The sequence below is a fragment of the Colias philodice genome, chromosome 10 (assembly GCF_061535455.1).
Source record: "Colias philodice isolate Cphi_HAF_F1 chromosome 10, ilColPhil1 Martin Lab GWU primary, whole genome shotgun sequence".
Lineage (NCBI taxonomy): Eukaryota > Metazoa > Arthropoda > Insecta > Lepidoptera > Pieridae > Colias > Colias philodice.
Window position 1 is genome coordinate 10539947 of NC_143095.1, and position 27304 is coordinate 10567250.

General features: G+C 32.9%; 2 protein-coding genes across 4 annotated transcripts in view; one reads left to right on the plus strand and one right to left on the minus strand.

Annotated features, from left to right (window-relative positions):
- The window catches only part of LOC149485448 (leucine-rich melanocyte differentiation-associated protein-like), a 28422-nt gene extending 9042 nt beyond the window's left edge, over positions 1-19380 (plus strand). For all 3 annotated transcript variants that reach the window (XM_089700322.1, XM_089700321.1, XM_089700323.1), the window contains exons 2-6: positions 6213-6298; positions 13395-13536; positions 14037-14176; positions 15958-16157; positions 18253-19380. In XM_089700322.1, coding sequence (XP_089556448.1) covers positions 6213-6298; positions 13395-13536; positions 14037-14176; positions 15958-16157; positions 18253-18332 — 648 coding nt within the window. In that variant the 3' untranslated portion in view covers positions 18333-19380. The remainder of the gene's footprint in view (positions 1-6212; positions 6299-13394; positions 13537-14036; positions 14177-15957; positions 16158-18252) is intronic.
- Gpdh1 (Glycerol-3-phosphate dehydrogenase 1) overlaps positions 1-27304 on the minus strand; it is a 362977-nt gene that overhangs the window by 47375 nt on the left and 288298 nt on the right. The window lies entirely within an intron of this gene.

Here is a 27304-nt window from a genome sequence, read left to right on the forward strand (position 1 = left end):
AATGATAATATAAGTGCGAAGAGATGTGAAGTAGAACTAAAATATAGCATCTGGGTAGTGCAAACAGGTCGTCCCCCTACATCGTGAAGGAAATCTGTGTTTGCTGTACTAAATGAAAGCGGCCTGTCGTGGCAAGAAGCCAAAGATAAAGCCCAAAATCGACGTGACTGAAAAAGTTTACTGAGGCTTTTGTGGTAAGACAGTAAAATTAAGTCCGTTACGAGAGGATTTTTACAAATCCAGTCTGTACGTATAGCATACTTTTTATCTTTATAAAGGTACACCCACATGAAAAAGGCGCACGCGCGTAACCTGTTTGTAGAACTGGTTTCGGATCTCATATCGATTATCGACCCACTTCCGTATATTTCCTGGGTAATGTGAAATTAAACTTTTCAGTACTTACGATTAAGCTTATTCATGATCCAATGATTTCATATTAAATACTATATCTATACTAATACTAGCGGTCCGCCCCGGCTTCGCCCGTGGTACATATTTACGTTTTCTCTACATAAAAACCATCCTCGTACTTCAAGAAATATAATAAAAAAAGAATTATCGAAATCGGTTCAGCCGTTCTCGAATTATGCGCTTACCAACACATTTTGCGATTCATTTTTATATATGTACTAGCGGTCCGCCCCGGCTTCGCCCGTGGTACATATTTACGTTTTCTCTACATAAAAACTATCCTCGTACTTCAAGGAATATATTAAAAAAGAACTATCGAAATCGGTTCAGCCGTTCTCGAGTTATGCGCTTACCAACACATTTTGCGATTCATTTTTATATATAAAGATAAGAAGAAGAAGAAGATTATAGCTGAAGAGTTTGTTTGTTTCTTTGAACGCGCTAATCTCAGAATCTACTGGTCTGATTTGAAAAATTCTTTCGGTGTTAGATAGTCCATTTATCGAGGAAGGCTATATATCAAATATTTGCTATTGAATTATAGATAACACCTTTGATAATTTAATATAATGTACTCATAATGAAATTAATACCTGCTCAATACATTTCATAGAAGTCGTAATATGGTTCCCCGAAATTATTTCATTTCTCATTCAATCGTAAGATCATTTTCTGTTTCAATAGTTAATTTTGTTTGAAATAATTCTAATGGAGGTTTTTCTTTTCAAAGGAATTCAACAGGTTGCAAGTTATAAGTACCATTCGTTGAAATCGTAAACCATTGGAAATTTAAAAATTTACGTTGTTTTAATATGCAACTTATTATCCTTATAATAAAATTTATGCAGTAAATAAATATGAAATGTCAAGAAAAAAAGAAAAACACCGCCATTCATTGATAATCTGAAGTCACTAGATACCTAATAACACTAATAATTTACTTTAAGGTGATGAATTAATTTTTCTAACATTTACGGCCCTTTTCAAACCTTCCTAATTTTTATATTATTAAAGTTGTCGTGATGAAAATTCTTGACAAGAAAGTTCAATAGTAACACAATACGTCTACCGTTTTAGAAACATGATTCCATGATATTTTCTCGATAGAAAAAAAATACAAAGTTATCATTGTTATTTTTTTTTAATCTCTGGCATCTTCAAAATAACAAACGTAAAGTTACGACTTTTTGGATATTAACTATAAAATATACAACCTATACGTCTACCGTGTTAGAATTTTGAAATATGCGATGGTTTTGAAATAAACAAGAAATACTTGAAATTAGCGCGCGACCAGCCAATATAGCGAGAGCCGCCCTGTACCTTCCTACCCCGATCGCTGCACGAGTCATTCCCGCTACGGCCGTCACACGGGGAACTTGTGTCGCTCGCGCAATCGTAAAAAAGGGTGACAACACGATAAGACAAAATGAGACAAATGGGGACAATAAAGAAAATAAGAAGAAGAAACATAAAGGTTGGAGGAAAAAGAATGCTTACAATTGGAACAAATTAATGAAGTAAGTTGGTTTTATTTTAAATTTGATGATAATTGTATTATAGACGATGTTTGATATGTACCCCTGTTTTAAGTACATAACGAATGTGTAAGATTTTTTCATTTATAGCATAAATAATCTTTTCAGAAATCCGGAATCCAGAAGGAAAATAAACCCACTGATTGTTCACAATGTGAATCCACTCCTTCGTAAGTACCTTTATTCAGTCAAAAATGTATGTTATCAAAGCTCTACTGGTTTTATCGCATGATTCCATTTTTAGCAAAAAGCAACAAAGTGCAAAGAAATAAAAAATCATGGTGAACTTAGTGGAAGTATGGCGGACATAATATGGAACAGGAGCTCATTGGAGTAGTATTATATTTAAAAAAAATACGAAATAATTTCAAGAATTACATTTCTTAGAAGGTGGTAGATAAGTATGTTGTATAAAGAATTTGATGTTGATATTTATTTCATTTATACTTACTACACCTATGCGGGAAATTGCTTAGTAATAAAACAGGTTTATATTCATATTTACATAGTAATGTGAGTTTTCATTTCGAAAAATTTTGTGTAAGTATATTAAATTGAGTTCCTGGGTGATCTGGAAACACAATTGGGCCCGGAAGATGGCGCTGCAGTCACTCCTCCTAATGACATGAACCGATTTGGATGAATATTTGTGTGCACATTTCATTTTTGTGTGATGATTGGTTGATTCGCTTTCACATTAGCTAATATTATGTATTTTTGTTGTTAGAAAGTAAACCTAATTTAATGTTTATAATACATTATTATTGGTATAAATAAGCCAGTGTTCGTCTCACATTGCTGTACCTGCCTACCTACCCTACCAGGGCCTAACTTTGTTCTGGCTATTTTATTTTGATTATTTGTAATGAATAATTACAATTATAATAGAGTGCAAAAAATAAATACATGCGTCAATATATTTTGTGTTTTTTTTAAACAATTTTTTTATTTAAAAAAATATCATTCCGACCGCGGCTTTGCCCGCGTGGAATTAGATTATATCGTGAATCCTGTCTTATCCCACAGAAGTCTTCAGTTCGGATAAAAAGTATCCTTTGTGTAAATCCAGGCAATTAGCTATATTTTATCAAAATTGGTAATGTAGTCTTGACGTGATTAAGTAACAACTAACAAAAAATATACAAATTAACATCCAAAGTTTCGCATCAGTTTTACTGTATTAGTGATATCTTCCACTCTTGACTTTGACTGAGAAGAATTAGGGTTTATAACTTCTTTCAGAAATATTACCTTTCATTTCTGGGCATGACGTAATATCTACGTCAGCATCAAATTCTATCTAAATCCATTCAGTAGTCCGCGTTATTGAGTACCATTTCATTTTTTCAGAGTAACAATATTTTTTGTTATTTTAAAGATTATTTATAACCTGTATTATTTTGTAATAAAGTAAACATTACGAAATAATAATAATTATTAATAATGTCTAAGTAGTTGTTAAAAAGAAGATTATTTGTTTATAAGCAAGAAAATAAAACCAATAAATCAACAATTAAATATATGTACCTATAAGAATATTATAACTGTATGACGACTCCATACATGTTTGTCCCGAGTCGGCCAGCGGCAGCGCGGCGAGTTTGCAAGAATGACTTCGCGCACACCCGCGTTCGCGATAGCGAGCTACGCCCGCCAAGCAGTAGATTTTTTTTTGTGTATCGTCTTAATTACGCTTTGCCACGTGCTAATGACATTTAAAACAAGTTTAAAAATCAGTAAAATTTTATTTGTTTATTATATCCGTGTAATCATGTCTCATCGACATTTATTAATGGAATATTTAAATTCGCCCACATTCATTCAATTTCCAAGCTTTTTTGTTTTAGCATGACTCAAGTAATGGATTTTTATTATATATATTCCTATTATATCCAATTCCCGTCGTTAAATTAAAATGAAGAATGATAAATCTGAAGTTTTCGTATAGAAGATCGGCCTTTGACGTATACAAACTGAGTTTTTATATTACATTTTTCTATTATTTTCTCTGACCAATTAAAATGCTCTCAAAAACTTAAAAGGACCACTGACTGAAAATCGTGTTAGTTGCACCACTTGTAACTTAAACACTGAGCGGATTTCCAAGATTTTTCGATCGTTTTATTTGTATCCGTCTGGATGAAGTTAATCTCTTAAAATTTTGAAAACCGTGCAAAAAAGTCTACCTGGACGAAGCCGGTACGACTAGCAACCAAAATGATTATAGGTCTAAACGAGTTTCAAAAATAATAAGAATGGTGTAACTCGAAATAGTGATAGCAAAACAACAATGTCTTAATAAAAATAACTGAAAGGTGACCCCGGATTAAACAACCCACGGTCCCAATGTAGGCATTTGATCAAATGACTGAATCAATGTTTTCAAACTGAGACTAGCATTAGTTGCATATACTAACTCATATTTTTTTTTTTTTGTTATTGTAAACTATTACAATTGTTTATGATAGGTTCTCATTTGTTATCGTTAACTTTAATTCAGAATGTCCATTCTACTGAGAAGAATTGGCAAAATCAACTCAATAGTTCTAGAAATTCGATCGTTATTAGTTAAGGTATCCCCGTCCTTAATTTTAAGTCATTTGATAATAATTTAACTGTAATCCTCCTGCTTCAGATTATACTTACTCAGTCTGGCCAAAATTGGAAAGCCTTCTTTTTTAATACTTTTGTAATTGACCGGATTCCATTGTTTTTTTCCCTGAAATAAGTAACCAGAAAGGTACTTTAGTAACTATACCTACTAACAGATCTTTAAAAATAGTTCCTCAAATCTAATGTTAAAGTATGTATATAAAGTATGTGTGCTCAAGCATCTAAGGAATAAATATTTCAAAATATACAATTCTGAAAAAGCTTATGATAATTTTATTGTGTGTATCATGATAGCCAAAAGGAATTTGATATTTATTACGTACCTAACCTTTGAAATTATTAAAATGTAGTAAAAACTCGCTGGCATTTTATTTGACCGATAATTACGAACACTACAAAAATGGTTGCAAATAGATGTAAAATCATACAATGGGTTGAAACATATATGTATAGGAATATTAAGAAAAGGTAACCGATATAAGCAAAAAGCTTCCAAAGCTTAATAGCTTTGGAAGGAAACCTTGCTTCATGCAGTATACTCAAAATTATGATCTTTTGAAAATTTGAAACTGTGTTTTGGTTTTTAACACTGACAATTTAATGTGTATATTAGTAGTTTGAATGGGTGCAGGTTCTGAACTTTAATTTGTTATATTTCAATCAAATTATAAAAAATATACCTACATCAATACGGTCGAATTGAGAACCTACTCCTTTTTTTAAAGTCGGTTAATAAAAATAGCGTGTGTGCCGAGCACACGTAGCGGGAGTGAAACGTCTTTGGAACTTCTTTTCTAAAGATTCAAAGATACAGAAAGCGTCGCCTAGTGAGGCGTGCTATGTAGTGCCGTGACGTGACGGTAATGCCATGACGCGACTTTGAAATTTTACTCTAAAGTCTCAACGCGCCTAAAGAAGCGTTTCATGCTTTTATTCTATTTTAAAATAATAATGATTATTTGTGACCCAAATATCGACCAATAGAATGGCACCATTCGACGTCACGTGGTACAACCTACATGGTATTACTATTATACTGATAATTTTTTGAAAATTTTCTCTGGTATTTGACGTCATAAACTGACAGGTTGAATTCAATTGTGAAATTATTGGCCGACATTTGGGACGGAAAAATAATCACTTATAATACCACAAGAGCTTCAAAATTATCGGGTATTTTCCGATAGGTTCGTTGCAAACAAATGAAGGAGTCAAGTTTTTCAGGTTAAAAAATCACGAGTGCGAGTGATTTTTCCTGAAAAACTTGACGACTTTATTTGTTTGCAGGGAACCTTGAGGGAAATGCCAGATAATTTTGAAGCCCGTGTGGTATTCGGGGGATTATTTTTCCGTCCCAAATGTCGGCCAATAATTTCACAATTGAATTCAACCTGTCAGTTTGACGTCAACTACCAGAGAAAATTTTCAAAAAATTATCAGTATAATACCATGTAGGTTGTACCACGTGACGTCGAATGGTGCAATTTTATTGGTCGATATTTGGGTCGAAAAAATAATCCCCCGAATACCACACGAGCTTCAAAATTATCTGGCATTATTCGGGCATCCCGATAATTTTGAAGCTCTTGTGGTATTATAAGTGATTATACTATCGGATATTTATTAAAATACATTGTTTTGTTTCAGCTGAGTTACTGCGGTCAGGACTGCCAAAGAATACCACCGGCACTGTGGAATATGTATGGTGCTAAAGTTAATTATCTAGATTTAAGGTAAATTATTAATTATAGGTACTATTTTTTATTTATAACATGTAAGGTAGTTGAATCCTGTGTCCCAAGCTTAGTTTCACTCAAGTCTTGTAGTCTTTTGTCTAGTTTTTCCATCAACGTTAAAATTACATATTAACGTAACATTTTACGTATTTACACAGAAACACATTTCTGTTTATAATTCACTAGCTGTTGCCCGCAGATTTGCCTGCGTAGAAACGATAAATTTTCATGGTACAAACTTTCATCCCCTATTTTATCCCCTTGGAGGTAGAATTTATCAAAGTTCTTTTCTTAGCGGATGCCTACGTCCTAACATCTACCTGCATCATGCATGCCACAGCCCGATCCGTTCAGTGTTTGAGCTGTGCGTTTATAGATCACCTATGTCAGTCACCTTTGAGTTTTATATATTCGACTGAACGGTTGGCTTGGTTGGTAGTGGCCCTGCCTTCCAAGTCAGAGGTCGTGGGTTCGATTCTCACCCGGGGCAAATATTTGTGTGATGAACATAGATGTTTGCTCTGTGTCTGGGTGTTAATTATCTATATAAGTATTTATTTAAAAATTATATATTATGTATGTTTATCAGCCATCTGGTTTCCATAACACAAGCGAAAAGCTTAGTATGGGATCAGATCGTGATGTGTGTGAAAATTGTCCTGAAATATTTATTTATTTATTTAGATTCATCATTTTCATTGCCTTTTCTTATGATTGAGCGTAGTTTAGTAAAAAATATTGTAGCTTTGTAATTGTAAAATATTTTAAATTGTACGAGTAATTGTAATTATTGTCTTAACAACAAACAAAACCCTTCATCATTATAATATAAACAAAGATTGTGAAACAAATACAAATAATACGATGATTTATGTTATTTGGAAATGTTTTGGGTGATAATTCTTGTAATATTACTCGATGAGATTCTCTTCACTTTCATATTCATTTTATATTAAAATGGTAATTTAATATTATAAGCAAGGCTTTGTGAACAAATTTTAATTATATAATTCCTATAATCAGAAAACTCTGTTATGGCAGACCCAAATTTTCTAAATTTATCTGCGTAATTAATTCAAAGCAATCTACAATTTTGTTCAATCATAAAAAAGGGTCACGTATAAGCAAATTAAAAGGGAAAATAAAGTTAAGGGTCTACATACTTTGTTCTTCAAATTCAATAGAATTCGTCGCAGGTAATTAATTTCCTGTACAAATTGTTCCGTAGACCGTACTAGTTACTTTAAAGTTATTAACACACATTTTCCTTTTAACTTATATTAGCTTCACCTCTATGTAACTGACTCCTTTGGACTCGATTTTTACCCACTTGTTGAACTATATAATATACTAGCTTTCCGCCCGCGGCTTCGCCCGCGTTCTCAAAGAAAAACCCGCATAGTTCCCGTTCCCGTGGGATTTCCGGGACAAAACCTATGCTATGTGTTTATCCAAGTTACCCTCTATATGTGTGCTAAATTTCATGCAAATACATCCAAGGAATAAAAAGTTTCATACAAACTTCTATCCCCTATTTTACCCCTTTAGGGGATGAATTTTCTAAAATCCTTTCTTAGGGGACGCCTACGTTATGACATCTACCTGCATGCCAAATTTCAGCCCGATACGTCAAGCGGTTTGGGCTGTGCGTTGATAGATCACTATATCAGTCACCTTTGAGTTTTATATATATATAGATTTATGATTATTTCTGTACCTATAGATACGTCGAAAAACATTTTTTAATATTTTTATTGGCTATAATATAGAAAAAATATTTCACTTGCGCGAATGTACCGTGCCATCTTCAACAAAAAACACCAACCAAATACCACCTAAAGGCTTTCTTAAATAAACAAGTTTAGTCCAAGTCTCATTACATTACAATTAGCGTTCCCTGTAATACACTCGGAGACAATAAGAGCAATTATACTTAGTAATAGAATTATACTAGAGTAATAAGCTCATATGTGGGATATGAGCTTATTACTCTCATTATTATGGTTAATGTAATTCCGCGCAAATAGGTAAGTCCCCACAGAGCGAGCAGCCTCGCGAAGCAATTGCTGCGCGCAGCAGTTCATTCTGTGTGGACGTGGCTCGATCAAGGAAAATGACAGCGCCCGTCTGGATTTCGAAGTGAAACTCCTTAGGCGCGTTGAGAGTAAAATTGTAAGGTCGTGTCATGGCAATACAAAGAAGTTTCACTTCTCGCACCTATGCTCGGCACACGCTTTTTTTTCAAAGTCAGAGCAAGCAAAGGGGTTAATCACCTGATGTTAAGTGGGCACCACCGCCCATAAACACTTGTTATTATAAGTACTGGTAGTGTTACAAGCCTTTTAAGGACTGCAATCAGGCTCTTTTGTTGAAGGCCCCAATGTCGCAGTTTCCTTTGTCAAGCCAAGTCCACACTGATGGAACTGCTTCGCGCAGTACATGCTTCGCCAGGCTGCTCGCTCTGTGAAGACCCGCCTAACTACATACAATGTTGACTTAAAAACGTGTTTAGGTTCAATGCCCTAACGCCCAGACAATAGGGCTTTATTGTTATAATCCTCGTCTGCCAGTTCTAGTGTTTTTAAGGTAACAATAAAAAACGGACGTGAGGCGGGATCTCAAATCTCAATGCTTTTCAAATAAAAGTTATATCAAAGCCTTTTATATTCTTAACTTAAAACTTTATCTACGTGTAGGTTTATCTAATGTTTAATAACTTCTTTTATTGATCGCGACATCTAATTTTACTGCCAATGTATGCAAGTAAATTTATAAATTAATCCTCTTATATATTTACACATATTACATACATAAATTTAGCTAAGTCCGCATTCACTGTGACAACATAGCGTAGGAGTCGATAGGACTCTCTTCACTTTCATTAATGCATTAATGTTTCTCATCTGTTTGTATAAAACAAAGTCACTTTCTCTGTTCCTATGTCCCTATGTATGCTTAAATCTTTAAAATTAGGCATCGGATTTTGATGCGTTTTTTTAATAGATAGAGTGATTCAAGAGGAAGGTTTTAGTATATGATTTATTAGGTTTTAGAGAAAGCGGGCGAAGCCGCGAGCGGAATGCTAGTAGACTTCCTGAATTGTGGGCGTTTAAAATGTCTCTTGATCTTCATAAATAAACCCACATCTAAATTCATCCGACGTCCATAAAATGGCTATTTACTAAGTAAATACATCGATCATGACATAAATTTTTACTGATAGCCTCTATTTTGCAAACGACTGACCTAAATTAGTATCCTAATTATTGAATCTATTAAATTCATTTAATTGTCCGTTAAAATTCAAAAGCACTCGCTTATCAGAAAACACTAATCTATTCATAAACTTTTAAATTTTAATAGCTAATAAATTACGTGGTATATTTAACAAAGTGGGATCTGTTTTAAACTTTAGGTTTATTAAGTGCTTTAATTGCAAGTGTGTTATGTACCTACATATAACACGCCTTAACTATTAGAGGATGCATGGGGCCACCCAAGAAGGACTTGCACCTGTTAGCAATTGCGACATCGCGCACACCTGCGATTCCAGAGAGTGTTGCGGCAATCATCGCCACCGCGACGCTGTAGCTGCTCCGCCGTGGACGACGAGCACTCTTGGTTCCAACATTGAACCGGGAGGGACGTAGTTTAAGTTAGGAATAATTTATAATGTAATTTTTTTTACAATAAATTATTAATAAGTAAATTTCGGTTTTTTTTGCGCCTTCGCGGGTCGGTCAATATAATTGGCGCAGTCTTGTGGATAATCCTTGAGAGCCGTCTCTCGGAACGCGAAACTGGCGAAACTACAAGCATCGAGTATCGCTATTCCATCGGAGGGACGACGACGGGGATCCAGAACCTACACCATTGGCCGCCGCAACGCGAAGGGTATCCGAACATTGATACTGCAAGAAAGGCCGAAATTTAAATCCTGTAAGTACACTAATTCTCTTAGTGACTTGCCATTCCTAGATTTGTAAGTTTTCCTAGATTACCCATTCACGGGAACCGAGGAACTGTAGTGCGTAGGTTTAAATATTAATTCATTGCGAATTAATTTTCGAATTTTACAAGATCAATTGTAAAATTCAAATATAGATTAATAAGTTTAAATATTAATTCATCACGAATTAATTTTCGAATTTTATAAAATCAATTGTAAGATTCAAATCAAATATAAATCTATATTACGTTGATAAAAGATTAATAAGTTCAAATATTAATTAATTGTGAATTGAATTTCGAATTTTACCATTTAATTCATTTTATAAATTAAATTTAAATATATTAAGTAAAGATAATTAAGTATTTTTTTTAATCTAACGAAGTTAATAAAAATTAAGTTTAATATATTCCTAAAGGTAGTACAGATATTTAAAATGTCAGATTTGGATAAAATTTTTAATGCACTTAGACTTTTGCCAGAATTTGATAGTAATGTTAAATAAATTACACAAATTTTATGGCAAAGAGCAAATCCTTCAAGTTAATTATAGAGAATATATAGAAATATAGGTAGTTATAGTTTTTACGTTCCCGGTTGTCCTTCCTACTACCTTTGAATTATTTAAATTATCCATAGTTCCTAATAAAGATAGTAAAGTCCTAATTCCACCCTGTCCTTTTGTGGCAATTCACGACGAGGATTTTATGTACATGGAGGCAGAATGCCCGAAGTCTGGCCTAGGGTATCTATGTGAGGACAAGCTGAACCATCATAGATCCAAAAATGAGTGCCTACATCAAAGCCTATTACTACGAGTGTTCAAGATAATCAAAAAGAAGAAATAGAACACCAATCGGCGGAGTGTGAAATTTCAGCGATATTAACGAGCCTTGCCCGCCAATAGTCGCTGAACTTCAGGAGGGAGGTGTTATGTACCTACATATAACACGCCTTAACTATTAGAGGATGCATGGGGCCACCCAAGAAGGACTTGCACCTGTTAGCAATTGCGACATCGCGCACACCTGCGATTCCAGAGAGTGTTGCGGCAATCATCGCCACCGCGACGCTGTAGCTGCTCCGCCGTGGACGACGAGCACTCTTGGTTCCAACATTGAACCGGGAGGGACGTAGTTTAAGTTAGGAATAATTTATAATGTAATTTTTTTTACAATAAATTATTAATAAGTAAATTTCGGTTTTTTTTGCGCCTTCGCGGGTCGGTCAATATAATTAGTGTCTAAATTGTTTTCTTGTTGCATAATAGTTTCTTGAATAGATACATTTAAATATTAAATATGCATATTGGAATAATTGCTTATCTGGTTATCAAATCGAGAACAATTTTAAACCCACAGTCGTCCACGGTCGCCCAGTATGCGAAAGAATTGATTCGCACGCAAAATAATAAAGAAGTAATGTTTCTAAAGCTGCGTCTACGCTAGGAGAGCCGAGCACGAGCCGAACACAATTCGTCTAGTGTAGACTAACTTACAAGCCGAGACAACTAAACACGACGAAGCCGAGAACGGCTCCGCTTGTGCTTCGCTCGTGCTCGGTTCGTCTAGCATAGACCCGCCTTAACAGTATCACTGATTCTACCTGAAATTCTTACAGAAAGCAAATTCAGGAGTGACATAGGCTATCTTTATGGACATAGGTTATATATTTCACCTAATTTCGTTTATAAGCTCTCCTTTGATATGCATAAAACGTGTAACAATTTTTAGCGTCATCATTTGATTCTAATTTGTATATAAATAGAGTATTAGCATATATCAGTTTAACTTAAATCTCCAATTCATCAGACAGTTGTTTTATGCGTCATATTGTTTTATAATTATACTAACTAGATTTCCGCCCGCGGCTTCGCCCGCGTTTGCAAAGGAAAACCCGCATAGTTCCCGTTCCCGTGGGATTTCCGGGATAAAAACTATCCTATGTGTTAATCCAAGTTACCCTCTATATGTGTGCTAAATTTCATTGTAATCGGTTCAGTAGTTTTTACGGGAAAGAGTAACAAACATCCATACATCCATACATCCATACATCCTTACAAACTTTCGCCTTTATTATATAAATTAGATAGATTATCATAAAATGCTAATTGGGGCTTTGACTGTGAAACTAGTCTTAAAGATACAATTACACATCATTAATTAAATAAATAAATAAATATTCAGGACAATTTTCACACACGGCACGATCTGATCCCATACTAAGCTTTCGCTTGTGTTATGGTAACCAGACGGCTGATAAACAAACATATATGATTTTTTAAATAAATACTTATATAGATAATTATTAACGCCCAGACACAGAGCAATCAGCAAACATCTATGTTCATCACACAAATGTGGTGGGAATCGAACCCACGACCTCGGGCTTGGAAGGCAGGGCCACTACCAACCAAGCCAACCGGTCCGTCAAATAATCTTTAAATTACTTTTCAGTGGAATCTGAAAAAATTACTTTTCAGTGGCTTCATAGAATCTGAAATTTCCGACTAATTGAATTCCCGCATATTTTATCGATTAATTTGCTTTGTAAACTTGTGGATAATTATCCCTCTGTACCGTTCTTGTAGATAATTATCCGATATATTCTCAGAATATATATGTACCGAACTACCGATATATTTTCAGAATTTCTAGGTAATTCTAATGACACGAATTATGACCTAAATAATATATTTACCCCTTAAAAGCTATCTATTACCCATTTGTTTCTCGTAGAAGTTTTACTAGTACAATGCTTAACTTGTTATAACTATTCCTTGTATTTGGCATCAACTCTAACACTTTGTTGTAGCAATTTATGGAAAGTGCTTTTGGCTTAACGTCAAACAATGTTTAACTGCATAGCCGAGATATATTCGTCGAATATGTAATGATTGTTAACCTTTGTATTTTTGATTTGAATGCATTCTATTATTCCAATATTAATTATCCAACTGTTGTTCAAATGTAAGGATAACTAATGTTATGAATAAATCGCGGTTTAAATACGTGAAAAAGTCTTTTAATTTCTGTTGTTTTTTTTTACTTTAACCAATGTACTGTTAATGATTTTGTCATACAAAATATTCTCCACGCTTCCTATAGATACAGTTTCCTTATAACCTTCCCTTTAATATTTCAGTTACAACAGTATTGAAACGTTAAAAGGTCTGGACAACTTCACGCGGCTCGAGGAGCTAATTCTGGACAATAACAAACTGGGCGACAACGTCAGCTTCCCCTACCTGCCGTATTTGCAGACGCTCTCCTTAAATAATAATCAGGTGATTTTATACAAATTTAAAGGTTTGGAAATTGGAATGTAAGAGTTGATGAGGTTTTCTATTAATGAAAGGTAAACAAAAGAGCTTAGGATGAGTGCTATATGAGAGAATATGACATGTTGGTAACAAAAGATAAGTGGGGGCGGGTGCTATATGCGAAGGTATGGCAGCTTAGGATTATTACTAATTCAAGTGTGAATTTCGTGTTAAAAAGAGTGTGATTTTTGTCCTAATTATGTTTTGTATTTACATATTAAATTAATTTTGTTGTTTCTGAAAGCAACATAATTTTATAATTTGTGCAAAGATAACGCAGACAGTTCCCAAATATACCCAGAAAATAGAACATTCGGACAATATTTTTGTGTACCTTTTCCAAGCGGCCATTTCGCAGTCATTTTCAAAGCATGTATGTACTTTATATAAAGACAATAAAGAAGAATGGATATCTTTACTTCTAGATAGACAATGAAGAATAAGATCTAATTCTTTATTTGTAGATAGAAAATCTAGAGAGCCTAGTGGGCAAGTTGAGCGAGGCGTACCCGTCTCTGTCGTACCTCAGTCTGCTCAGCAACAAGGCGTGCCCCAACCAACTCTCCGATCTCGATAAAGATGAGACGGATTATCAGAGATACAGGTAATTAAGCTTTTAGAAACGTTTGGTGCTGATAATTTTTTAAAGAAAAAAATTAGTTGACTGTAAAGTCGGCTTACTGACGATAGTTGAACGTGACAACGTCCGATTGTGCGTCTTTGTCGCTCGTTCCGCGCTCTCGCTTGCCCTTCAAGCCTTTCATGGAACGCCTCAGAGCGAGGTAACGCCGCATGAGTCATGTTTTTTCGTGCGTGCAGCCGGCTCTATTGAATTATAAGACGTTGTCACGACAAAAAAAATGACGAGGCGGGATTCGAACCCGCGGTATTGTGCCATACCGGGGCAACGCCTAGCTTCCCAACTACCCGTGAATCCATCTCAGTAATCGAATTGCTTCTACTCTTTTGATTTGCCTAAGGTGTGTTTGATACTCTTATTTCAATCCTATAGGCCAATAGTTAGCACACTATAAAATTACAATTGATTTACAATTGATTGAATTAACTTTTAAGTTATTTATAAAATTAATAGTTATGACTATGTACCTACTTATATTGTTACCTTTCAATGGAACTGCATTTTAGACATTTAGATTTTCTTAATAAAACGCATAAAGAGTAAGTGGAACCAGTGAAACGATTTATATTCAAATCTTAAAAGATTGCAAAGGATTTGTTGCAAATAAAATTTTTAAAATTAAAATAAACTTTTAATGAAGTGGTTGGTATGCAAATAATATCAAAAAGTATTGAATGTCGAACTTATACCTACCGGAAATTAAAACAATTTACACGCAAACTGCATCGTTGACTTTAGAATGAAATTATCATACATTCAGAATTTAGAGACTAAAATAAATATTATTTAATAATTTGCATATATTATTTAATAATTATATTGTAAGAGGAAATAATAAATCCGACGAGTCATAATAATTTGAATTCAATAAAATATTATTCATTTTTACATTTTTAATTTTTATGAGTCTATTTATATTTCTTGCAAAATAAAATAAAGGTATAATATCGTAAAACTTAATGAAATGAAATCGTAAAAATTAATGAAATGCAGTCTTTACATTAAGCCGAAATTATCCAACGCTTTATGCTCTAAAAAGAACTCGAATTAATATGCTCAAATCTTAGAATACTTAATACCTCAGTTTATATATATAGGTATGTATTCTAAAACTCACATAACATATAATTTAATGAAACACATTACATACAAGGTAACATTACATAAATATTATTTATTCATTAATAAAACTTAAGTAAAATAAAGCCGACGCCATTTTTTATCAACAATTACTTAAGACAGCCTTGAGACTTCCTTGTTGCGTGTCAAGATGAAGAATTATTAGTTCATTATATTTTTTTGCGAATATAAAACAATTTGCTAAATTATATGAATATTTATAAGTTGCGCATAATGTTGCCAACCCGCTGTTTTTATTATCTAGCTATAGGTATTTAGTTGTTTTAGCCCGCGGCTGTGTTTGTGAAACGGAAATTATATCGTATACATAGTTTGATGTAATTTTTTTGGATATTTGCCGTTTTATTTTAAAAAAGTTATTATTGTCATTTTACTCATTAGGTAAAGGGCTTTTGCGATGTCAGTTTTTTGATATCTGCAATAGTTACGGAATAATCGCCTGTGCACACTTAACGATTACACCCTGTATACAGGGACTAGACTATTTACTGTTGACAGGACGAGTAGGTAGCAATAAACAAAATCGATTGGGATTAAATTAAAAATTCTATATTAAGCTTATAAAAGATTTATTTATTATATTAATATTAAAGTAAAATTCACAGATACTTCGTAATATACAAGCTAAAACACCTGCGTTTCCTCGACTCGCGGCGCGTGTCGGAGTACGAGCGTGGCGAGGCGCTCGCTCGCGGCGAGTTCATGCGTGTGCGGCGACCGACCTGTGACGTCACTAAGTACACGCCCAGTGACGTCATCGTACGGCCCTTACCGCTTGATCTAGCGTCGCTCGGGAAACATAAAGGTGAGGAATACGTAATAAAAAAGCCTGTGTGCAGAACATACGTGTCAGAAGTGAAACTTCTGTAGCAAGATTCAAAATTATCATAATCGTCGCCTTACCCCATGACGTGATGGTATTGCCATGACCTTGAAATTTTACCCTCAATGCGCCTAAAGAAATTTCACTTCAAAAAGCTAGAAGTTTGAGAGTAGTAAGTAAAGCTCAGTGACGTCACCAATTACACGACCGCTGACGTCATCGCACGGCCCCTACCGCTTGATCTAGCGTCGCTTGGGAAACAAACGTGAGAGGACAAAATAATCAAGATTTTGCCATATAGAACGCGTAGGAATTTCTGGAATAGAATAGCTGGAATCGCTTTTATGGAATAAAATAAAATGAAATGAAATTTATTAATCAGTGCGTGCGTTCGAACATTAGAAATTTACGCACATTATGCTCCAAACATTTTTCATTAATTATTTATTGATGACTAAGAATACATCAATGAATCTGTGTTCTCCAGTTCTTATTTAAATGAAAATAAAAATGTCGCATGTAATTCAGTTCATCGTCTTGTCCATGAAAGCGTGACAGTTTCACATTTATAATAATATATTTTACCCGACTACGGCAAAGCAAAAGGAGGGCTTACGCCTTTCCAAACATGAAAATTTATCTCTATAATATAGTGGAATATTGCATACTTCAGAATATCGGTCAATTAAGGAAAGCTGGCATGTTCACAGTACTCACACTTATGCACTTTTCACTTACAATATTCTTATTATTTCACTTACAGTATGTTCAAAAATAAATGCGACTCTAGTTTCATTTTAGACTTGAATTGTAAAATGGTGCGTTGTAGATAAATATATACAAATATAATTATGAAAGCTCTCATAATTTACCTGTAAAATTATAATTTAAAAGTAAATCAATTGATGAACTTAATTATTTATTCTAATAATAATCAATTGGATAAAAGTATTAATAATCATTCAATTATCAAATAATAATTAAATTTCAGGTCATAAAAACAATACAAATAACACGTGTACGCAAAGATTTTCCGCAAAATTTAATTACGGATCAACAACTTTACGAACACTTCCAAAGAACACGTACCGCAATAAGACATTGGTATTCAATTTTAAGTAAGAACAACCGATATCGTTTGTAAATTAATGTAAATGGTGATAACTCTGATTATTAATTAGTAATTTGATTTTTGAAAAAAAAATGCCGATTTTAGTCAAAATTTATATTTTTCTAACAAGATCCTTATCATCCAAATTTCCACATTGTTGAGAAAAATTGATATTTCTAATGAAAATGAACAAAAAATTAAATGATTTTATTAAATACTGTAAAATATAGTCTATAATTCTTCCATTTACTGTATCACAAAATTCTTCATAGATTTTTAGATATTCGTACTACACCAATTACATCACCCTGTATTTATAAACAATTGCAAAATAAAAGCTACACATAGGCCGGGAGATACTGACACAAAATTTCGGGTCATTTGTAACAGAATGGCGGTTCTACAGGGGTCTTATTAGTTATTACGCAATGACAAAAAGAAAAATGATGGTCAGAACGCTGGTACCGGCGGACTAGTCGCGTGGGCGTTACTCAAACTCGTCGGATAAATAGCGAAAGTCAAACAATTTGTAACACAAAAATTTTAGAATTTACCGATAGCCCATAAAAAAGATGTAGGCGGTAGTGTCATGCCATACTTTTCCGGTGTAACTTACAGTCCCATTACTTTGTCATTGCGTACTAAGACCCCTCTAGACCGCCGTCCTGTTACAAATGACCCGAAATTTTGCGTCAGTATCTCCCGGCCTAACATGTGCAATGTGTAAATGTGTTGACGTTCCAGCTCTTCTTAATATAGGTATAGTATTGTATGACATTATTGTCAATTTACAACGAAGGCATCTTGGTAGAATCTACTGTGTCCATTTATGTACTTGCAACTACATTAACAACTTTGTTCAGTTCAGTATTCTGAATTGATACTTTTTCAGCGCCGGTATTTGTCGTAGTTGGGTTTTAGTTTTTTTGCTTTTTATTTTTATACTTATTCTATTTTTATTTCCAGGTGCATACGGCAAATGTCTGTATAAATACACGGGCAAGCACTCAGAGGGTAACCGGTTCATTCTCAACAGTGACTTGTGACAAAAGTGTGTGTTCTGTGCCATGTGTGTGTCAGAAAAGATGGCTGAAGCGTGCCGTCTCGTTCTATATTATATCTGTTCTTGTGTGCAAGAAAGAGATGGCTAGCATGTTATAAAATGTATGTAGGAAATTCGGCAGCTTTTTATTTTATTGTAATATAAAGTAATAAGAGAAATGGCCGAAATATATTGGATTTAATAGACATATATGAATGTTTATAATTGAAATAAAAAGATATCTCTTCTATTGTCTATGTTTGTATTTATGAAGTATTTTATACGAAAGAAGTATTTTATACAAAAACATATTTATTAAGCAACACTATTCAGTTCTGAAATATTATGGAGAATATTTAAAAATAGTAAGTACATAATATTTTTAATTTTTATATTATATATTCATAATATTATATGTATTTTTAATATTTTTAAATGTAAAAATACAACATTGCTTCAGCCTTCACGACACGAGTCTTCATATAGCTTTAACTATTAAATATTTTGTATAAATCACTATTTTTGTATTGAAAATGAGGGTAGTTGAATTTTAGTTCTAAATTCAGTCTACTACTAATTTTTTTTTTATATTTTTGAGCAAGTGGTTCATAAATCTGTTATCTGTGAAATTGTAACATTCTGATGGATGTATGTAATTATAGCATTGGGTTAGTTTTGAATGGAGAATCAAAAATAAAATCAGACCTATAAATAATTTACTCTCCTTAGTTTAACTTTTAATATTAAAATTTATAACACTCCGTTCACAACTACCGCTTGTTATATACTTGTATTGTACCTTTTTATTTAACTTCTAAATAACATAGGTTGTTCATTAATAATGTATACCAATCGAATTTTATATTAATTCTTATATTTGTTAAAGAATATACTGTAACCTTATTTTGTTATAAATGAAAAATAATAAAATAAATTTGTTACTGTCAAAGCATTTCAGATTGTTTTTGTGTAAACATTATTTTTGTAAAAAAATACTGAAATAAAACAGTCACAAACACATTGTTTGCTCAATTAAAAATATTTCTGATAAATCTTGTTTTTTTTCTGATGACTTCCCACTTCCTGATATACTATGACGGTTGAAGCTAATTTGCGTTTCTTTTTATTGGCTTCTTTAAACCCTGCCAAAGTATAACCGTAATATGCAAAAACAATATAATAATAATATATGCTATCTCCACTATTGTGATAAATAATACATATACGCTACCTCCAATATTGGTACCTTCATTTAATTACATCGATTTCGACATCGACATTTAATACATCGATCGTTAAAGCTAGATATCGAATAAAAAAACTCATTTAAAACTTTATACACTAAGGCTGAGTTGTACCATGGTATTAGACTATTAGTACCATAGTACCATGGTACTTGAGCATTAAAAAAAGCAATATCAAACATGTTAAGGTAACTTAGGGATAGGGAAATATGAGTTGCACCATTTGACAATTTTATAGAGGACGTCATAATTTTAACACTAACTATAACTACGTGTTTCACCTTGGTTTCACCGGTTATAACTATTGTTAACGTTAAATAACAGAGGCGTCAAATACAAAATGAGTTGTCATTTGACTTGAGATTTTGATAAGCTAAAAATACGATCTCGCAGTCACTGAAAAAGTCACAGACCTTTATTGTGAAAATTGACATTAATCGTAACTATAACCACACCCCGGACACTCCATACAAAATGATCGTTTTGACAGTCACACTGTAGAGACTGCAAATGTGTGTGTTAACGCTTTATGGTTGGCACATTTGTGACTAGCGTAAAAAAATTCGCGTTTTTCTGATGAAATACATCCGTAAACAGCACAATATCTAACCATTTTCTACGAAAAACGATAATCACAAATCCAAAATAATAAAATTACTTTAAGTCAATTTGATTAATGTTGTCAATCTTCGTTGCGTATCGTCCTTGCAGAAAAATATGGCCCATTTTATGTCTGATCGCGCGGGGGTGAGGTAAGTTTAATTTTGGCGGGAGGCGGAGAGTGTCCGTTCTGTAGCGTTTAGCTACTATTATGTATTCTGTGCTATAACTAAAACATGGTGCAACCAAGCCTAAAATCTGTTTCAGTATCAGTTTATTAAAAAATCTCTAATCTTTGGGTACGGAACCCCGAATTGCTATTGAATATGAAAAAAATTATGATCACACCGCACTACTGCACACAGTACCTAATCTTATATATAAAAATGAATCGCAAAATGTGTTGGTAAGCGCATAACTCGAGAACGGCTGAACCGATTTCGATAATTCTTTTTTTAATATACTCCTTTAAGTACGAGGATGGTTCTTATGTAGAGAAAACGTAAATATTATGTACCACGGGCGAAGCCGGGGCGGACCGCTAGTAGAGAATAAATGCATACCTACTAACTAGCTTTGATAATAATTAACACTAAATAGATATGTACGAAGTTGGTTCATGAAACAATAAGTTTCACGACATAATTAGGTAGTAGAGAACTTGATAGGTTTCTTCAAATATAGGTTATGTATGCTTCAACTAATTGCGTAGTGTTGTATACGTAGTATATTATTAGTCTGTGCGTAGTGCAAATAAAGCGTAATAATCCTATCCTACTAATATTACAAATGCGAAAGTTTGTAAGGATGTGTGTGTGTGTTTGTTACTCTTTCACGCAAATTTTACTGAACCGATTACAATGAAATTTAGTACGCATAGAGGGTAACTTGGATTAACACATAGGAACGGTTTTATACCGGAAATCCCACGGGAACGGGAACTATGCGGGTTTTCCCTTGAAAACGCGGGCGGAAATCTAGATGAAGTAATAATTTTATTGATATAGTAAAAAAAAATAAAATAAATGACAGGGAAATTTTTGTAACAGCTGCATTGCCTCGTCATCTGCAGTTATTTGCCCATCATCAGTCAGTTGGGCATTTTGCGATTCATTTTATAAAATGTCTACATTAGCTTTTCGCCGCCATGGTCGAAGGGAATTCTTAGTGTTAAGGACTTGCAGCTGTTGAGTTCGTGCTCTGTTTTCATATATGCATTTTAGTATTTCCAAAACCTAATAAGTTGCATCATGGGCGTAGCCACGGTTGGGCAGGGTGGGGCGCTTGCCCCACCCTGGCTCTGACCTGGAAGGTACCTAACCAAATCTAAAAAACTTAATTATCTAGGTAACGACTACAAAACTTAATATCCGTTAAAAAATTCTCACTCGAAAGTTGTCAGTCGACACAAAAAGCTTCTATGTTGCATGATTTAAACCACCTTTGGTGACAGAAAAAGTAGTGTAGTATTGTTACCCCATTAAATAAAGCTGTTTTTATTTAGCCAAATTCGCACTAAATTTCCCATCCAATTTCACTTTTGTTTTAGGTTAAGGGTCACTTACTGACCATAAAAGCACAAAAAGCTGACAGATCCAGGTGGAGCTTCGCTCGCAATCTTAAATAAAAGTTTTTGGCCGATAACTCGGAAACTATCCTCTTTAAGGCAAAAAATATTTGGATTTTTTTGAAGATAGTAAAATTTTACATCTTTTATACGTTGTAAACTTATTTGTAAAACTTTCCGTTTACGATTATGGCCTATTTAATGAGCCGGTTAATCGTTTTTGGCAAGTAACTCTTTAAATATAGGATTAATCAATGAAATGTATATAGGGTTACTTGTAAAACACCAGCAACCTCGAAGGACAAGATAGCTAACATCATAAGTAACAACATTTGTTCTACGACTTTTGGCGTAACGCAATAAATTATTTTTAAATGATTTTTTAAACTTTTATTGTACTCTCCTAACATTTGTAAGTCTATGTTCTATTCATTATCGGATGGACGAAGCGACGCCCTCTTCCCCCTCTCGTTCGCTTTTTGTTTACGTAATTTTTGGGAGGCGTAGAGTTTATAATATTCAAACTGAAAATTAAATGAATATTTATTTTTGTATGAAATTAAAATCTAACAAATTATCAAAAGTCGTAGAACAAATGTTGTTACTTATGATGTTAGCTATCTTGTCCTGCGAGGTTGCTGGTGTTTTACAAGTAACCCTGTATATCCATTTTTTAAGATTACTTTATTTGAAACTTTTTTTCCAATGCTTTTTTAGTTTTAACGTTTAATGTTGGATTACCGGGCGAAAAATAGAAAATTTCAAGGTATGTATGTTTCGTATATATTTCGTACAACTAAACAATATTGAGTAGTTATTTTATATTCGGATGCAAGAAAAGGAAATTTCTTCTTCGTTCTCATTACATCCGTAAAAAAACTTGGCCTGCCATGTCACCCGCCGAGCGGCGGCATTCTACATTGAACGTACAACAACTCAAAAAATATGGGTACTTACTAGAAAAAATTTCAAACAAAAGTTGTAGAGAATAAAGTTATCTAAAAACTACATACATGCATTTTATTGATTAATCCAATATTTTACGAGTTATTAGCCAAAAACGATAAACCGGTTCATTAAATAGTCCTTAAACTGTAAGCAGTAAGTATTACAAAATAGTTTACAAAATATAAAAAAGATGCGAAATTTGACTTTCTACAAAAAAGTCTATGTAACTTTTGCCCTAAAGTGGATAGTTTTCGAGATATCGGTCAAAAACTATAAGATTGCGAGCAAAGCTCCACCTAGATCTATTCAGCATTTTGTGTTTTTATGGTCAATAAGTGACCCTTAACCTAAAACAAAAATGAAATTGAATCGGAAGTGCGAGGTTAAATGCTGTATTTATTGAGTTATGTCTCTACTCTCTACCATTTGAAACTTAGAGAATTTTAATGCTCTAAGATTTGAAATGGTTTATTTTTCCATAATTACATAGACATGTTTCGGATAAAAAGGAATCATATTATTGTATTAGAAAGAAAACTATATAATATAGGGATGAAATTTGCAACATAAACGACTATATCTTTTGTGTTGATTTATTAATTATTATTTCAGCTTGATAAACGCCACGCGTTCTTGAAAAAAAAAAGTATTTTTAGACAGACAGACAACAAAGTCTGCCTGTCTGTTTGCATGGAGGTATCAAGCTGAAATTTATATCGAATACCCAAGTCTACGGTCTCTTAAAGCTGTGAAAAAATCTAAAGATACAGCCGTTTTATGCTGCAAATTATCGCAAATTTCGACATTCGCAAGGGAATCAAAACCTACATTGAACTTCCCGTGAACACAAAGTCTTGAAATTTGGTTAAAAGCACGGAAATATAGTCATACTATATATATTTCCATGGTTAAAAGCAATGAATGCTAAAACATGCATTTTAGAGTTACAACATAATAAAAAGTAGGTTTGTTCGAAGCCCTCGGTGCGCAACTCCGACTCGCACTTGGCCGGTTTTTTTTTGCCCCACCCTGTGCCCATGGCTAGCTACGCCCATGAGTTGCATCGACTATTTTAAAACCTATTTTGTACTTAGCTAAACCCAGAGACATATTGATTGAATGAAGTAGTCAAGATAGTACACCTTCTTGGCATCGATGCTAAACATCTGGTTAGCGAATTTAAACCACTCGTTTTCTTATTTGGCAGGATAACTAGTTAGCAAGATTTTGCAATAAAACAATTTGAGTTATCTAAAGTGCTCCATTTTTAAGAGGGGTGCTATTGAGAAAGCATTGTTTTGCAACGTACTTTGCATGTTATCGCGGCCAAAATTTTGACTGGAAACCTAGTCGATATATATTCTCCTAATAATAAATATAAATATACATAAAATTTTGGTTTCATCGAAAAAACTGTGAACGCACTAATCCTGCGGTGGGATCTTAAGACTATCGCAACAAAATGATCAGGGAGGTAACAAATAAAATACATTTTCAGTGCTTTCATTAAAAATTTATTTATTTCATACTTACAATAATCGATAACAACTGAAATAGTGTTACATTCAAATTAATTCACATGCCTTCACAATATTTCTCATTACCACTAAATTAACAATATTAATTATTCTTGTTACATAAAAAATAAACATAGTTTCTATACGTATCAAATGAATAATTTCACAAAACGATTTGAGCGATATAGTTAGAAATATAAATAACTATTGAACTTATTTCACGATACAATCAATATATTTTTATTTTTCATAACTTACAACCACATAAGATGGTTTCTACTATATCGTAACGACATATTTATCGCGTCTAGGTAATCTAGAAATATTTAAATAGTAAAAACACGCAAAAGCGTTGTCCGTCACGCCCAGCAGGATATCGGTACGACATAATAGAAATGGGTAAATAAATTTAAATATAAAACAATTATTATGGATATGTAGTACGAAGGTACACCGTTCAACGCATACACAATTCAACTATGAATTTAATATGGCGTAAAATTCAAATACAGCTTTGGTCTTGTACCAATAAATATATTATTTGTACAAACATTTTGTATAACACGGAATGTGCGAATCACAAAAGGAAATCATCACAAATTCATACGCCCAGCACGTGACGTCACACGTACTGGTTATAACCGGTTAAAGCTAGATAGGCTCCAGTGTTTACGGAGATTGGATCTAACTTTGCTGTAAAAATATATGAGAAAAGATCTAACTTTGCTGTAAAAATAATCTAAATAATCAAAATCTAAATATAGTCCTTTTTGGGACACACATTGATCTTTTTTTCTTATTCTGTTTTGTTTTTTGTGTGTCCGTCTGTCTCGTTGAAAAAAATATGATTATATAATTTTAACACTGTAAGTAAAGATCTTCACTATAACAAAACAAATCTGTGAGTAATAAAAGAGTTGAAAGGGCAGAATTTCCCTAGCGTAATATAAAAGGGTTACGAGTTCAGTTTTAACATCACTTAAAGATGCATGCTCATTGCTCATATACAATGCAACTAGTGTAAAATAAAGTTGCCAAATTATTATGAATTCTACAGAAACATTATTTGTTCATTTGACCTTTTGATGATAAAAAATATAAATATATAGAACAGTTATTAACCTAGTTATTTTTAATGAAAAACTAGATCCAACCTCCAATGTACTAAGGCTCTAATTTATCTAACTCTAAACCTTGAAGTTAGAAAAAGCCAGTGTTAGCCTAAAACGTAGGTTCAAGCCGTCTCCATTGGAATGGCACATTAAATATCAATCGAACAATATATGTACAAATAAGGCTTACATACAGCGTATTATCACAAAATTACATTTTACTTAATAAAAAAAACCGTGAAGATTATTAAAATATTATATAAATGTGTTATAGCGTATATTATAGAATATATTTAACTATTATTCACTTTACAATCGAATCTATTACAACAATTATGTTAAACCGCTAGAAGCCATCGTTACATTTACTGTGCTCGAAATAGTATAATATGAGTAACTAGTATAATAACATTAATTTCAACATCAATTTGAGAAAAAAGTAAAAATAATTCATTAATTACATGCATTTTAAAAAGGTACTTTTTCAATACTAAGGAAATTATTTTTCTTCTTTTGTCTTATATAGAATCCCGAATTAATACGATAATACATGAAGTACTTATGGGAAATCTAGATAGAAAAAGTTATTTAATTCATTGATTATAGAGAGGACAGCACGAACAAAATCTGATGTCGGCGCGGGGCGGCTAGTGAGTCATACACTTTGTAGACATTCTGCCTCTTATTACTTATAAATTAAAACCAATCAATGTAACAAAAAATGGTTTGAGACGATTGACTCTAACTCGTGTTACAAATAGTTTAGTAGCGATGCCCTCTCTAGTACGTAGTACATGGTAACTCAATGTTTTAAGTGTCAAAATATACACGATAATATAAAACATAATGATTAGTTTTATGATTGTTTTAAATATTGATACATAATTATTAATTTTAATAAATGAATTCAAATATACACATCACTTTAATACTAACACATTAAAATCTACAGAATTAAGAAAATCAAAGCCAACTATAAAAATAAACATTTCTTAGCATGTTTATTCGTTTGCTTCTAATTTCTTACTCATATTATATTATTCCGAGCACAAACCAGCTACTTTCAGCTCCACTAACATTACTCTTTACTCGATCTAAAAAATTTCAAACTATTACACGAATTAGGCCAAAAAAACTATCATTTCATATATTTTATTTGGATTGTTATAGGCCAATATCTACCAAGAAATTACAATTGACAGTCGTCTATTGGAACTAAACTATAGGACGTATATATAAAAAATATTTTATGTTGTTTTTTTTTTGTAATAATCCCATCTATAATGCAGTTCATACACAACCAGAATAAAATTTCTCAATGACCGTTCACTATTTCAAAAATTATAGTTGCAACAACTCGATTAAAAGAAAGATAGAACATAAAATATCTTTTTAAAAAGATATCTTTTATATACACATATATTATTAGCATTAAGTACATTACATTAGCGCCCAGTTAAATAAAAAAAAGCGTCAAAAAATAACTTAAAAGCCGTCCGACTTATAAAAAAACTTAATAAATATTGAAAAATGTTTTTATCTCTTTTCGAAGTCACCAATGGCACTCTTACTGTACTTTTTATATTACATAATGTTTCAGTACCGTAATTTGAACACTAGAAAATGTTATTAAAAACTGAGACACCTTTAAGATTTTGTACTATCTATAAAAATAAATGCGAATATTGTAAAAATAAAAAAAAACGTAATACTAATTGACTTTTTATCGTTTTCCAATTAAAAAACTCCATTAGTTATTTAGAGTTTACATTCATTCAGAAATTACTTAAAACGCCAAATATAAAAAGTGTTGGTGTCTCTTTTGACAATCAAGAAATAAGATTTAAATTCATATTTTTTTCACAAAATAGTTGTGAAATGCGTATACGAAAGGCAACAAGCAAATTATATCCTTTTAAACAAGATCGTAAGGTTGAATTTTCAATAACTTTCTCTTTCTTTTTCATAGAAACGTTTTATTTCAATAA